At 38.3% G+C, this 12,194-nt stretch overlaps 1 protein-coding gene across 1 annotated transcript in view; it reads left to right on the forward strand.

Annotated features, from left to right (window-relative positions):
- Positions 1–723: 723 nt before the first annotated feature.
- LOC102209859 (interferon-induced very large GTPase 1-like) overlaps positions 724–12,194 on the forward strand; it is an 18,629-nt gene continuing 7,158 nt past the window's right edge. The window contains exons 1-3 of the mRNA XM_013912564.1: positions 724–775; positions 1,092–1,151; positions 6,315–6,427. Of these exons, the coding sequence (XP_013768018.1) occupies positions 1,121–1,151; positions 6,315–6,427 (144 nt within the window). The 5' untranslated portion in view covers positions 724–775; positions 1,092–1,120. The remainder of the gene's footprint in view (positions 776–1,091; positions 1,152–6,314; positions 6,428–12,194) is intronic.

Raw genomic sequence — 12,194 nt, forward strand, 5'->3', positions numbered from 1 at the left:
TTTAATGTTGAAAATGGCTGCACTTGTTTAACATCACTCAGACACTGCCTGGCAAACCTTCTTTTTTGCTGGCTTTACTAGAGGAGATGCAACAAATAGGTTAGCAAATTGAGGCCCACATAAGTTTTATACACATGTCATTGTGAAAATGTGTGGACATTTATGTACATCGTCCTATCCTATCTCACATAGTCCTGTATTTGTCCATTACTAATATCTGTGTTGTACTGTTTTCCTCAGTACTATCTGTCTTGTCTAGCTCATGAAAAATTATAAAACCAAGATTAAGTGAACATGCTTTATGACTTGAAATGTTTATCAGTGAAACAAGGTCTTACCATTCTACAAAATCCCACAAAATGAAATTTTAATTGTCAAACAAAAATTCTGTAAAAAAAAAAAAAAGTTCCTGTATTTGAGCTGTTCAGTGCTTCAGCAATGCAATATCTTCAGTGAGTGCATATTTGAAGGAAACAAGTGTCCGTTGTTGTTTTAGTAGGTGTCCCAACCGCATCTCTTTCTTCTAAGTCACATGGTTTCTTAGAAATCATGAGTTGAAGCTCATGATTATTCCTTTTATTCATTAAGAAGTCATGTTTATGCAGAGACCCTAAACTTCTTATACCTCTCATAACATCTCTCATTGGTTGAAAGCAGGTGGGAGGAGTTTGTTAGAGGTAACCCTAGCATAAAATGTTACTCACTGTATATAAAGACAGGATCTGGTAGGATTCGTAAGAAGGCAGTTGCAGCTACACAAACCAGAACTCAGAAGGTGAGTTTATGCAAAAGAGAGAGAATAACTTGTAAAATATTTGCATTTAAAAGTATGTAAAGATGCATTGGATGGGAGAAGGGTCACTGTAAATCAGTGTAACGTTTCTCAGAGTCAGAATCTTTGAGATGAAACACTCTAGCATGAAAAGGATGAAATTCCTGTGAATCAAAAGGTTTTTTTAATGTCCTGAGATCTCAGCAAATTTCAACACCAGTGACAAGATGTGCAGTTATTTCTCTATATGGTGCAGACAGAAATATAAACCTGTTTTATTTATTTTATTTAATAGACTCTCTGCATGTATGATTCACAGATTTCCGGTAAAGCTAAGAAGGTACTGAGATGGAGGACCGTGATAGGATTGCAATGGCAGGTGAGGAGAAGGAAAAGAGATTTCTGTCATTTCCTGTTTGGGGTAGTGCTGTTGTTGCGGTAATGTACACAGGTTTATATCATTTCCTGTTCTCATTTTCTCTCTCCTGCATTGCACCACAGTGGTGTTTTGCAGCCAGCTGCAAACAGCTTGATCAGTTTTCATCTTTCCTGTACCAACCCCTTTCAGTTTGCAAGAATAAAAGTGCATTAATTAGGTGGCTATCCTCTTAACTAGTTGCAAATTGTATGAGTGGAGGATAGATTTCTGGAGGGGTGGGTTGTGTGTGCACTGTTAGAATTAACATGCTATTTATCTTACAATGCACAGATAAAATTTAACTTAAAGCTTTAGATTTATATTATTTCGTAGATCAATTACATTAGTATGGGTAAGGCTACCCAGCAATTTAGGGCTGCAACGATTCATTGCAATAGAAATGTATTAAGGACCACATGTGTGAATACAAAATATGAAACCATTTTCCTGCAGATTTGTAGAAAACTAGTGCAATACTGCTCAGTGGCCCAGCACCATTTTTTTCTAGGAAATCCTGAGGTGCTGCCATTGCTCACTGTTCCTTTTGATGTCATTAAGAAGTCATGTGTAGGTCATGCAGTGATCCAAAACTCCTTATAACCGTCATAGCATCTCCCATTGACTGAAAGCAGGTGGGAAGAGTTACAGGCAAACATAGCATCAGATGTTACTGATGTCCCTAAATATAATAAACAGGGCCTGGTAGGATTTATAAGAAGGCAGCTGCATCTGCACAAACCAGACAGAGCTCAGAATTTGAGTGTATTTTATTGGGTGATGTTTCTATTCAATTCAATTCAATTTTATTTATATAGCGCCAAATCACAACATCAGTCGCCTATAAGGTGTGTATGTCTGTGTGTCTGTATGTATACCGCACCAGCATTAGTGACAAAGCTGTCATAGCTTAACATGAAGCTGCAGTCTGTTTACACACAACACAAAGTGACTGAAACAGTGAGCTCAGTTGAAGTGAAAGAAAAATGTTTTTCCCAGCATACAAAACGGCAGCAGTTATTTCTGTAATCACTGTTAAAAGCTTTATTAAGAAAAAGCAAGTAGGAGTCCTTCATCAAAACACCTGTTTAATGATGTAAAGAAAAACATACTTAGTAGGTGGCCCAACCACTGCTTTTTGCTTTACAAAGTGAAAATCTAGAGTAAAGCTACAGAAGTTACATTAAAATATGCAGATGAACTGTTAACCTCAACTGATAGGATGTTTGAATTAGGAAACTTTTTTATTGTCTTCTCTCACTTTTTTTTTCTTTCCCTCCCTCCCTTTCTTTATTTTTTCTCCTTTTCCTATTCCTCGGTCATGTCTGTCCAGTCTGTAATAACTTAAAATAAAATAAAATAAAATAAATAAATAATAATAACAAAGGTCAGCAAAGCCATAATGACCCACTTGGTAAAATAAATCTGTTGGGCATGTTTCTTGGCCTTCAGACAATATTTCAGATTTCTAAAGTACCAAACGGGACAGGCAAAAAAAAGAGTTAGGAAAATTGCTGAAGGCTGGAGCCAGGGGTCAAAGGGGGCCATAGGGTGTCCTAGACCAGTGGTTCTCAATGAGTACCACCTCATAAAGTATATGGCTGTTGAAGTAACACCCTTATGACTGAGATTAAAGTACAGTAGTATAGGCCTATTGAACACCACATACAGTTTACAAAAGATAATTTTATTTCTTATATGAATGTCATTAATTTTAACTGTCATAAACAGGATGTGACAAGTGATAATAATAACACCTGTACGGCATTAAAACATTCACAGCAGGTGGGATATACAATCTTTAAATGATGACCCAGTGAAGCCTGCTTCCGGGTCCAAACTACTCTGTGTTTATTAAGGCTGTTGTGTTTTTAACATGTTTTAATACTTTGTATCTTATTCTGTTTAGTCTGAACAATCCCCTAAAAAAAGTCAGTGATCACGGTCGGCCTCTCTCAGTTTTTATTACCACTGTTCATTTTGACGCTCAGTTTTTAAAACCTTACGATGTAACTACAGCTCAGCCCATGCAGCAGTATATCAATGACTAACTTCGTATTGTGGATGTATTATCTAAGTTGTTCTCCTGACTGAAGTTTGGTCCGTTTACAGCATCCTGCCATGCGATTACATTTGTCCCTAACCATTGGGAATCCTCACGTTAACTTTTATCGAGTGGAAAAAAGTTAGCATTCATCCTCCAGCTTCACTGTGTTTATATTATGCTAACCATAGCTGTGTCGCTAGCGATCATGTAGCAAATCAGCAAACAGCTAGCCCAACTTCAGTATCCCTACAAACGTCACTGCTGTTTAGTTTTCTGTCATCATTTATGTCGGAAGTGCTAGCAGAGCTGTACATTTTAATTTTTGCTGTGGTGGTTAAGCTGCCGGATTTTTGGCTTCAAGACCCTCCTCCATGGTTTGTGCACGTTGGAGCTCAGTTTGCTCTTTGTGGCATTTCAGCCAACGACACAAAATACCATTATGTGGTGGCCTTGCTGGATCCACTGTCCAACCGCGTGTGATGACTCTCCTCTGGGATCCCCCCCACCCAGGGGAAATACACCCCTCTCAAGGTGCTGCTGCGGCACTACTCCCTCTCCGATGCAGAGCGGGCCGAGAAACTCCTCTCTCTCTCTCAGGCCTGGATGATGGTACCGCTCTCAAGTTCATGTAGAGCAAGCTGTCCTTGCTAGGAACGGATGATGGCAGATTCCTCTTCACTGACCTCTTCCTCTGACAATTGCTAGCTCCAGTGTGAGCTGGCCTCACTAACTCCCCAATGCTGCCCGTGAAGGATTACTGCTCACTCACAGAAGGAGCATTCTCCTGGCTGCCAGGAGCTTCGGCATCCAGGCAATAGTTCTTGACTCACAAGCAGCATCTTCCGCTCCCCCACCAATTCTCCCAGGGGGGTCAGACTCATAGATGGTGGTTGGGATCACGGCACGGCGGCACCGCAAAGAAGGGCCGTGTTTTTTACCAGCAGCCTTTTGGCGCTGCAGCATGGCGCTGTCTACCACCTTACAGCTTTAAGGAAGCAAGGAAGCAAATCCACCAATGCTCTGTAGCAACCGTGACTGCTGATGTTAAGGAAAGGCTGCTCTTCATAGAGGACTCACGCTCGGGGAGACGTTTTCTAGTCGACTCCGGCTCCCAGAAGAGCCTCGGGAACTGTCGTGTCGTCTTTGCATACCTCCACAATGGTATATTATTTAATCTTTAAAAAAATTGGAGATATCCTGCGTACCACTGGTGGTACTTGGGCTCTTGCTAGTGGTATAGGCAGGAAATCTCCAATTTCTTTTAAGATTAAATAATACTAGTACCACAGTTTAAGAACCACGGTCGTAGACCATATTTCTTTCAAGGCTTTAATAACAATATCTTTGAAATTTAAAGTGAAATGATATAAATCTATTAATTCAATTTTAATAATATTTAAAATTATAAAAATAAAAGCCGCTCATCTCATGCTGTTAAGTTGGACACCGAATTATTAATATAGTTTTCACATTAATTTTAAAATTAAAATAAAAATCTAATTCAAATTAATGTATTTAGTTTGAATCTGTTATGAAGGGCACATGCAGCAAAAGAGAATTTAAAACATGTTCTTTTGTCTACATTTCAATTTTCAATTAAATTTCTTTTATACATCACCAAATCACAACAATCACCTAAAGGCGCTTTTTATCGTAATGTAGACTTTACAATAATACATACAGAGAAAACCCAACAATCATATGATCCCCTATGAGCAAGCATTTTGGCGACAGCTGGAAGGAAAAACTCCCTTTTAACAGGAGGGAACCTTTTAAAAGCCTAATTTTGACAGTACGATAGTGTCTGTCTCCCGAATCCAAACTGGAAGCTGATTCCACAGAAGAGGGGCCTGAAAGCTGAAGGCTCTTCCTCCCATTTTACTTTTAAATACTCTAGTAACCCCAAATACAATATTGAACCTTGAGGTCTTTATGTTAAGATGGGGCCTGAAAATTGAGCAAAATGATAATAATAATATTCACAACCTAAAAGAATAATGAATTAAAAGAAACTTAAAACCACGGGTGTGACCGTGGTGTGGGCCCGCCCTCACATTCAGTTATCAGTTCTTTTCTACAAATTCTAAGGAGCATGTTTGGTCAAAGAAAATGAGCTAAAAGTCAAAGCTTTCCCTCCAAAATTATTTATAATTTATTTAACAAATTTAAAAAATACTTTTAATATCAATACATTTTAAATACATTATATAAATCCATATGAATGCTAAAAGGCCCACACAAATACACCTGTGGCTGGAGGAGAGAGGCAAACAATTTGTGCGCCACTTATTACCTACAACTACTCCTAGTGCGTTAAGAAAAAAGGAAACAGAAACACAATTATTAATAATTGCACGAAAAAAAAAAATTATTTTATAAAAAGGTGGTCAAACTAACTGTTTGCCATTTTGTCCAAACCTCCCAAGCCACACCCCTCGCTATCACAACCCCTTTGGTCCGCCACCAACCCCGATACTGCAAACACAGGATTTGTAAAAAAGCACTCTAAAAGTATAACTAACAAAAGAAAATTAACCGAAACAAAACACAGGAAATTAAAACAGTCCTGAAAAAAAAACCAGCAGTGAAAAAAAGCGAATCCTTATTAAGCTGCTGTTTTCTTTCCCTCATCATCAGTGATTCCATACAAGCTTACCTGGCGTGTCTCACGGAAACTGCTCACCATCAAGCAGATCACCCACACACAGCATTCTCACCACCAGCCCCGCAGCACATTTCCAGACACACTGCTATAACCACAAACATGATAAACGGCTATGTAAAGAATCCCTTACCTGAGGCAATTAAACAGCTTCCACTGGGCCTCCACAGTGCCCAGTCACAGCTCTGCTGCGTTGCCACATCTGACAGCCCAAACACCAGAAAAACACAGTGTACGATTGAGCATCTAAAAAGCCACCTAATCACAGCTGGCACTGATCTTGCAGCACTGGACAGCGCTCTGAGCAGGCAAATGCCGGTTACAATGCCAGTATAACCTTGTTTACCAAAAGAAAATTGCAGATGAAATAAACAAAGGCTTTGATTGTATTGTAAAATATTTATTTTCTGTTTTTTAGCACGTGGGAGAGCCCCCCCGGGTCAAAGACCACACCAGAACATCCAGACATGGGCCTCAGAAACAAAAAGTACCCACATCCGATGGAGCGGCAGCGGTGTCTTGGGGGAAGTGGTAGGAATCAATTTTAAATAATAACTTATACATTTTTGATAACAATTTGGGGGTACTGTCATGAACTGACCGTGTGAAGCGGGCAGAATAGGACCCAAATGCAGAATCACGGACGTGAGAATAAAAAAGAAAGCAGCTTTATTGCTGAACACCGGAAAATACAAAAACAAACTAAACTGGGAAAACACATGAAACAAAACAGATAGGCAGACAGAATATACGGCAGCGAATGAGGGAGAATGCAACAGTGGACAATGGGACAGAGGGCTTAAATATACAGGGAATAACGAGGGAACATGAAACACATGGGGAACACAGCTGAGACATATTAGACATGATGAGACAGAGGAAGCAAAACTAAACACACTGAACATGGAATGCAAGATTGTCAAAATAAAACAGGAACATAGTGAGACGTAGACTGTGACAATACGACATGGAGAAGAACCCAGCAACAGGCAAGGAGGACAAAACAGATGGCACTAAGAAGGCAAGGACGAGCAAGAGGGGAACACAAGAGCGAGGAACCCAGAGGGTGAGAGACCACAAGAGAGAGAGAGACATGAGGGGCTGGGGAAACAGGAGATACGCATGACAGACAGAGTAAACATGGAATGAAACACAAGAAGAACAGAATAGGGAAACAAGATAGGACACGCATATACACCGAACACACAGTGAGGAACAAAGAGGACAAAGATACAAGGGGAACCGAGATGTAGAAGAAACTAACATGAAATATACTCAGCACTACTAAATGAACCTTAAATAATAAACCATAACTCAAAATGACATCAAAACACAAGAAACTCAAAATGCTGGATCAAAAGAACCTAGAATCATAACAGGTACAGATATTTAAAAATTCAGTAACAAAGTAGGTATTTGTAGATTCAGTTGATTGAGATTAAATGTTTCCTGTAGGATGTACTTCAGTTGCTGATATTCAAGAAATTTACTGTTGCTTCAAACGAAATTAAGTTTCCATCTTGTATAAGACATTGTTTATCCCTTTCTCACACCATGATTAAAAATGTCCTATTTTCTTTTTCTGTCAAGTGGATTGTTCCAAATGGGTGTTAGTTTAGATGGAATAAGTGAAGACTTTGTTGTGGAATTTTCTGTTAATAAAGTCTCCAACCTGGTCAGCTGTGGTCAAGTTATTTTAAATACTGCATGAGGGAGAGCCAACACACATAAAACATCACAGTTCACAGTTATGTGAGCTCTAACCTTGGGGCGTCACAGCGTCCCTTTTATACCCTCACACACAGTTCTCTGTATTTTTCAGTTACTACAGGGTTTAGTCCCACGGGCTGTTGCTCGGCAGAGAGCGACTCCAACTGTCTTTTCCCAGGAAGCTCCTGGAACTGGTCTTCTTGGGAGTTGCATCCTTCTATGCCCTAACAGTTAGTAGATAACATAGTGAAACATTGTTAAGCAAAGCTAAGCATTCTTCACCAGGTCATACTGACACATACACACAATTCATCTAACCACCTAAAACTAAATGTGAAAATGTGAAACTAAAATTTTCCCATTACAACTTAGCTATTTAATAAATTCCTATCAGGCTGTCAGAGAGGTGTTTATGTTAAACCTTTCAAAGCAGTTATGATGCTTAATACAGGAACTTTTGAAGGGCAAATTAGAGATTTTCACTTTTCCACAGAGTTAAATATCTTGATGCAAGCTAAACCATCCTGGTAAGTAAATTCCAAAAAGGTGATTCTGATTAACAGGACGATGTTTCGTTGTCCCACTGATAACGCTACGTTCAGATGAACAGAATCAACTTTTTGAGGTTTCCATAAAGTTCTTGTTCTAGGTCCAGCCAAAGGCTGTCTGATAAGCTTGGTTTAACCCAAGATCATCCTCTACCAATTTTAGTAGTGGAATATGATTCAACCATACTAGGTCTGAGAGCCTGGTGGAAAAATCTACACCTAGATATCTGATGTTATCAAACTGCAGAGGGTGGTGGAGGTGCTCTGAAAGTTACAAGTCAGAGGCAGAACTGTTGTTTAACTCGAGTTGATGGAGTAGTTTGATGTGAATGAGAACTTATTTGTAAGTGTGATCATCTTTGTAGGAGAGGTTTGTGAGTTCCTAGGGAAAAGTAATACACCACAGGCTTATCTTATGGTCTTTATCTTCATTTTGAATTTCTTTAATATCTACATTGTGTCAGATTGCAGCTAGTAGTTCAATAAAAATGACAAAAAGCGGGAAGAAAAAAGTTTTGGCAAGTAATATAATTTGTCCTAACACATTCATTTAGCTTGCCATCACCAGTGTGTGAATGTGTGTGTGAATAGGTGGATGATTGAATGTGTAAAGTGCTTTGGGGTCCTTAGGGACTAGTAAAGAGCTATACAAATACAGGCCATTTGGAAAGCTGTAAAGTGTTTTCACCCAATTTATAAAGAATAAAACAAATCAGAATGTGTGTGGATCTGCTAATACTAATTTCCAGTTTACCCATCAAATACTTCGTCTGCATTTAAAGAGAACACCGTAGTTTGTAATTTGTTGATGCAGCAATAATCTGTTATATTTATTCGTCTGTGTCTATTCATAAATGCTCAGAATACAGCTTTTGTTCTAGTAGTAGGTTTAAACAATTGTTTTTCTAAAACAAACATGCTTACCACCATGTTTTGTTGTATTTGTAAAACTGAGAATCATACTTTCATTTGTTTTGCATTTATTACATTTGTGCCCCCCCCTCCAAAATTCTCTCCTGTGTAGCAGCTGTTTCAATCACAATTATGATCTGAATGCACTGTTGTGCCAAGCATATTTTTCTTTTCTAATACAAGCTCTATACCTTTTCCTCTTGTTCTTTTATCTGTTTATTTTTGTTTTTCATTTCTAATATTTCAGGTATTACATTATTTGCATATGTTTTACCTGAAAGGCACTAAGAAAAAAAGGAAGGGGGAAGAAAATAGGAGCAGATATAATAAAGGACTCATTACCTCGAAAAATTTAGTCAACCAAATCATCTTTAGGTATGTAGGTACTATAAAATTTTATTTACTGTTAATTTAAACGTTTAAAATGTATTTTTATATTTTATTAATTAAACTTTACTTTAAAATTATATAGTTATATATTAATGTTTGTATGTTCTTTAATATTTTGATGCAACAAAATGTAATTATATTACTATCTTAGCCCGAATAATGTGATTATTGATGAATTAAAAGATAAATATTTAACGGAGCATCACATAAAGATCTTCATAAAACCACTAACATGGACAAGAGCACCAGAAAGGGAACCAAGTAAATGCAAAGTGAAGAACATCTACCTTAAATCTGCAAATATAGATAAAACAAACAGGAGCATAACCCTAACCCTAAAGGCATCTTCCTCAAAATGCAGTTGAAACTCAAAATATACAACAATTGAAAAAGAAATTCCCCTAAAAACCAGTAATAAACAATGGTTGTTTTAAAAAGATAATATAAAAGACAAATAACTTTATTTTAAAACAGGTACAAATAAAGGTTATTTGTTAGCTTTCAAATAACCAAAAACTGCAAGTATTAGAAATTGAGGTAAACTGATATAGTTTATAAACCCAAATCCAGTAGTTAACTCAAAGTGCTTTAAACCAAGTGCTCACTAACACTGTGCATGTCCGAACAGACACTTGCATAATATAACTTTCACAACTACTCTTTCAGTAATCATTTTTCACAGAATGTAGTCAGGGTTACAGTGGTTTGCCATCATCAAGTCTCATGACGATGATTTGGACAAAGGTAAATGAATGAATTCGTTTTCTAAGCTTTCAGAGCTTTATGTGATCTGTATAGAAAACAGTTGCCTATGGACACAAGTCTTAAAGCAAGAAAACTTGAGTGATTATCAATGAACCTTTTTAAGTTTGCTGCATGGCTTTTTATATTGTAAGGTAAAGACCCTAAAATAATACAAAGAAAGTCATATGACCCCCTATGAGCAAACACTTGGGCGACAGTGGGAAGGAAAAATTCAGTTTTAACAGGAAGAAATCTCCAACAGAACCAGACTCGGGGAGGGACAGGAGAAGGAAGAGAAGGAAGACGGGACAAATGACATGCTGTGGAAGAGAGCCAGAGATTAATAATAAGTAATGATTAAATGCAGAGAGGTCTATTAACACATAGTGAGTGAGAAAGTTGACTGAAGAAGAAATACTCAGGGAGCCAATGAAGAAAAACCAATATAGGAGAAATATTCTCTCTCTTTCCTAGTGCCTGTCAGTACTCTTGCTGCAGCATTTTATATTTATTGAAAGCTTTTCAGGAAGTTTTTAGGATGGCCTGATAATAATAAATTACAGTAGTCCACCTTAGAAGTAATAAATGTCACAGACAGCTCCTGCTGTGTGTTGAACGAGAAGCAGGGCCCAAATGCAGACACTGAAGAAGCCGGAACTGAGTTTCAAATAGAATTTATTCAGGCCTGAGCAGAATCATGACATACATGGAACTTGTTGTGACGTGGTGAGAGGAAATATAGAAAACCTGACATCCACTGAATGAAAACACAAAAACTAAATACACACAGGGGGTGATCAGAAGAAGTGGAAACTATTGAGGTTCACTTCTTGACCTCACTGATACTTTTGATATGCCAGCTGGAGAAGAAGAGTCAGATGAGGGTGAAGTATCCTTTCATCAAAGCTTTATTGCCAATGCCCATTGGGAGATCCTACTACATGCAGCCACAGCAAGCATCAAGTGAATCTGAGGAGCAATTCCTCAGTCTTTTCATTATAAAGGCTCTGGAAGCTTCATTAAAGGACTGCCCCTATAGTTATTTAGTAGTCACACAAGCATCTTGCAATCTTTAGATTACAGGCTTAGTCACAGGTGAGCTCAGCCTTATGCTCACTACAGTCAGCAAAACAAGTCATAAAAAGAATACATGTTGTTTCCTTATCAAGCACACCCAAGGACACACCCCCTAACATTCACATAGAAAAGTACACTCCCCAACTGTCCATCTGTAGTTTCCTGCTTTTCTTCTCTTCTTCTTTACAACCTACTCCTTATCTCTGCACGTCAGAGGGGAACTGACACATGCCACTTGCTCTTATACTTTCTCACAAAACACAGGAGGAAACAGCTGACGCAGTGAACAACAACATCACAGGGGTAGAGTGAAACTAAACACACTGAACAAAGAAACACAAGATTTTCAAAATAAAACATGAAACACCGGGACATCAAAACACAGAATTGACAACATGAAACACGCAGACAATACATGACACTAACACAGCCGTCCTAGGTGAAACATAAAGTAGACTAAACTCAAGGCAAACAAATAATAATCCTATAACTCAACATTATCTGAAGATACAGTGGCTTGCAAAAGTATTCGCCCCCCTTGAACTTTCCCACATTTTGTCACAGTACAGCCACAAACATGAATCAATTTTATTAGAATTCCATGTGAAAGACCAACACAAAGTAATGCACACGTGAGAAGTGGAACGAAAATCATACATGATTCCAAACATTTTTTACAAATAAATAACTACAAAGTGGGGTGTGCGTAATGATTCAGCCCTCTTTGGTCTGAGTGCAGCCAGTTGCCCATAGACATGCCTGATGAGTGCTAATGACTAAATGTGCACCTGTGTGTGATCTAATGTCAGTACAAATACAGCTGCTCTGTGACGGCCTCAGAGGTTGTCTGAGAGAATATTGGGAGCAACAACACCATGAAGTCCAAAGAACACACCAGACAGGTCAGGGATAAAGTT

Source organism: Pundamilia nyererei, unplaced genomic scaffold (genome assembly GCF_000239375.1).
Source record: "Pundamilia nyererei isolate P.nyererei 1_Seehausen unplaced genomic scaffold, PunNye1.0 scaffold00093, whole genome shotgun sequence".
NCBI classification, from domain to species: Eukaryota; Metazoa; Chordata; class Actinopteri; order Cichliformes; family Cichlidae; genus Pundamilia; species Pundamilia nyererei.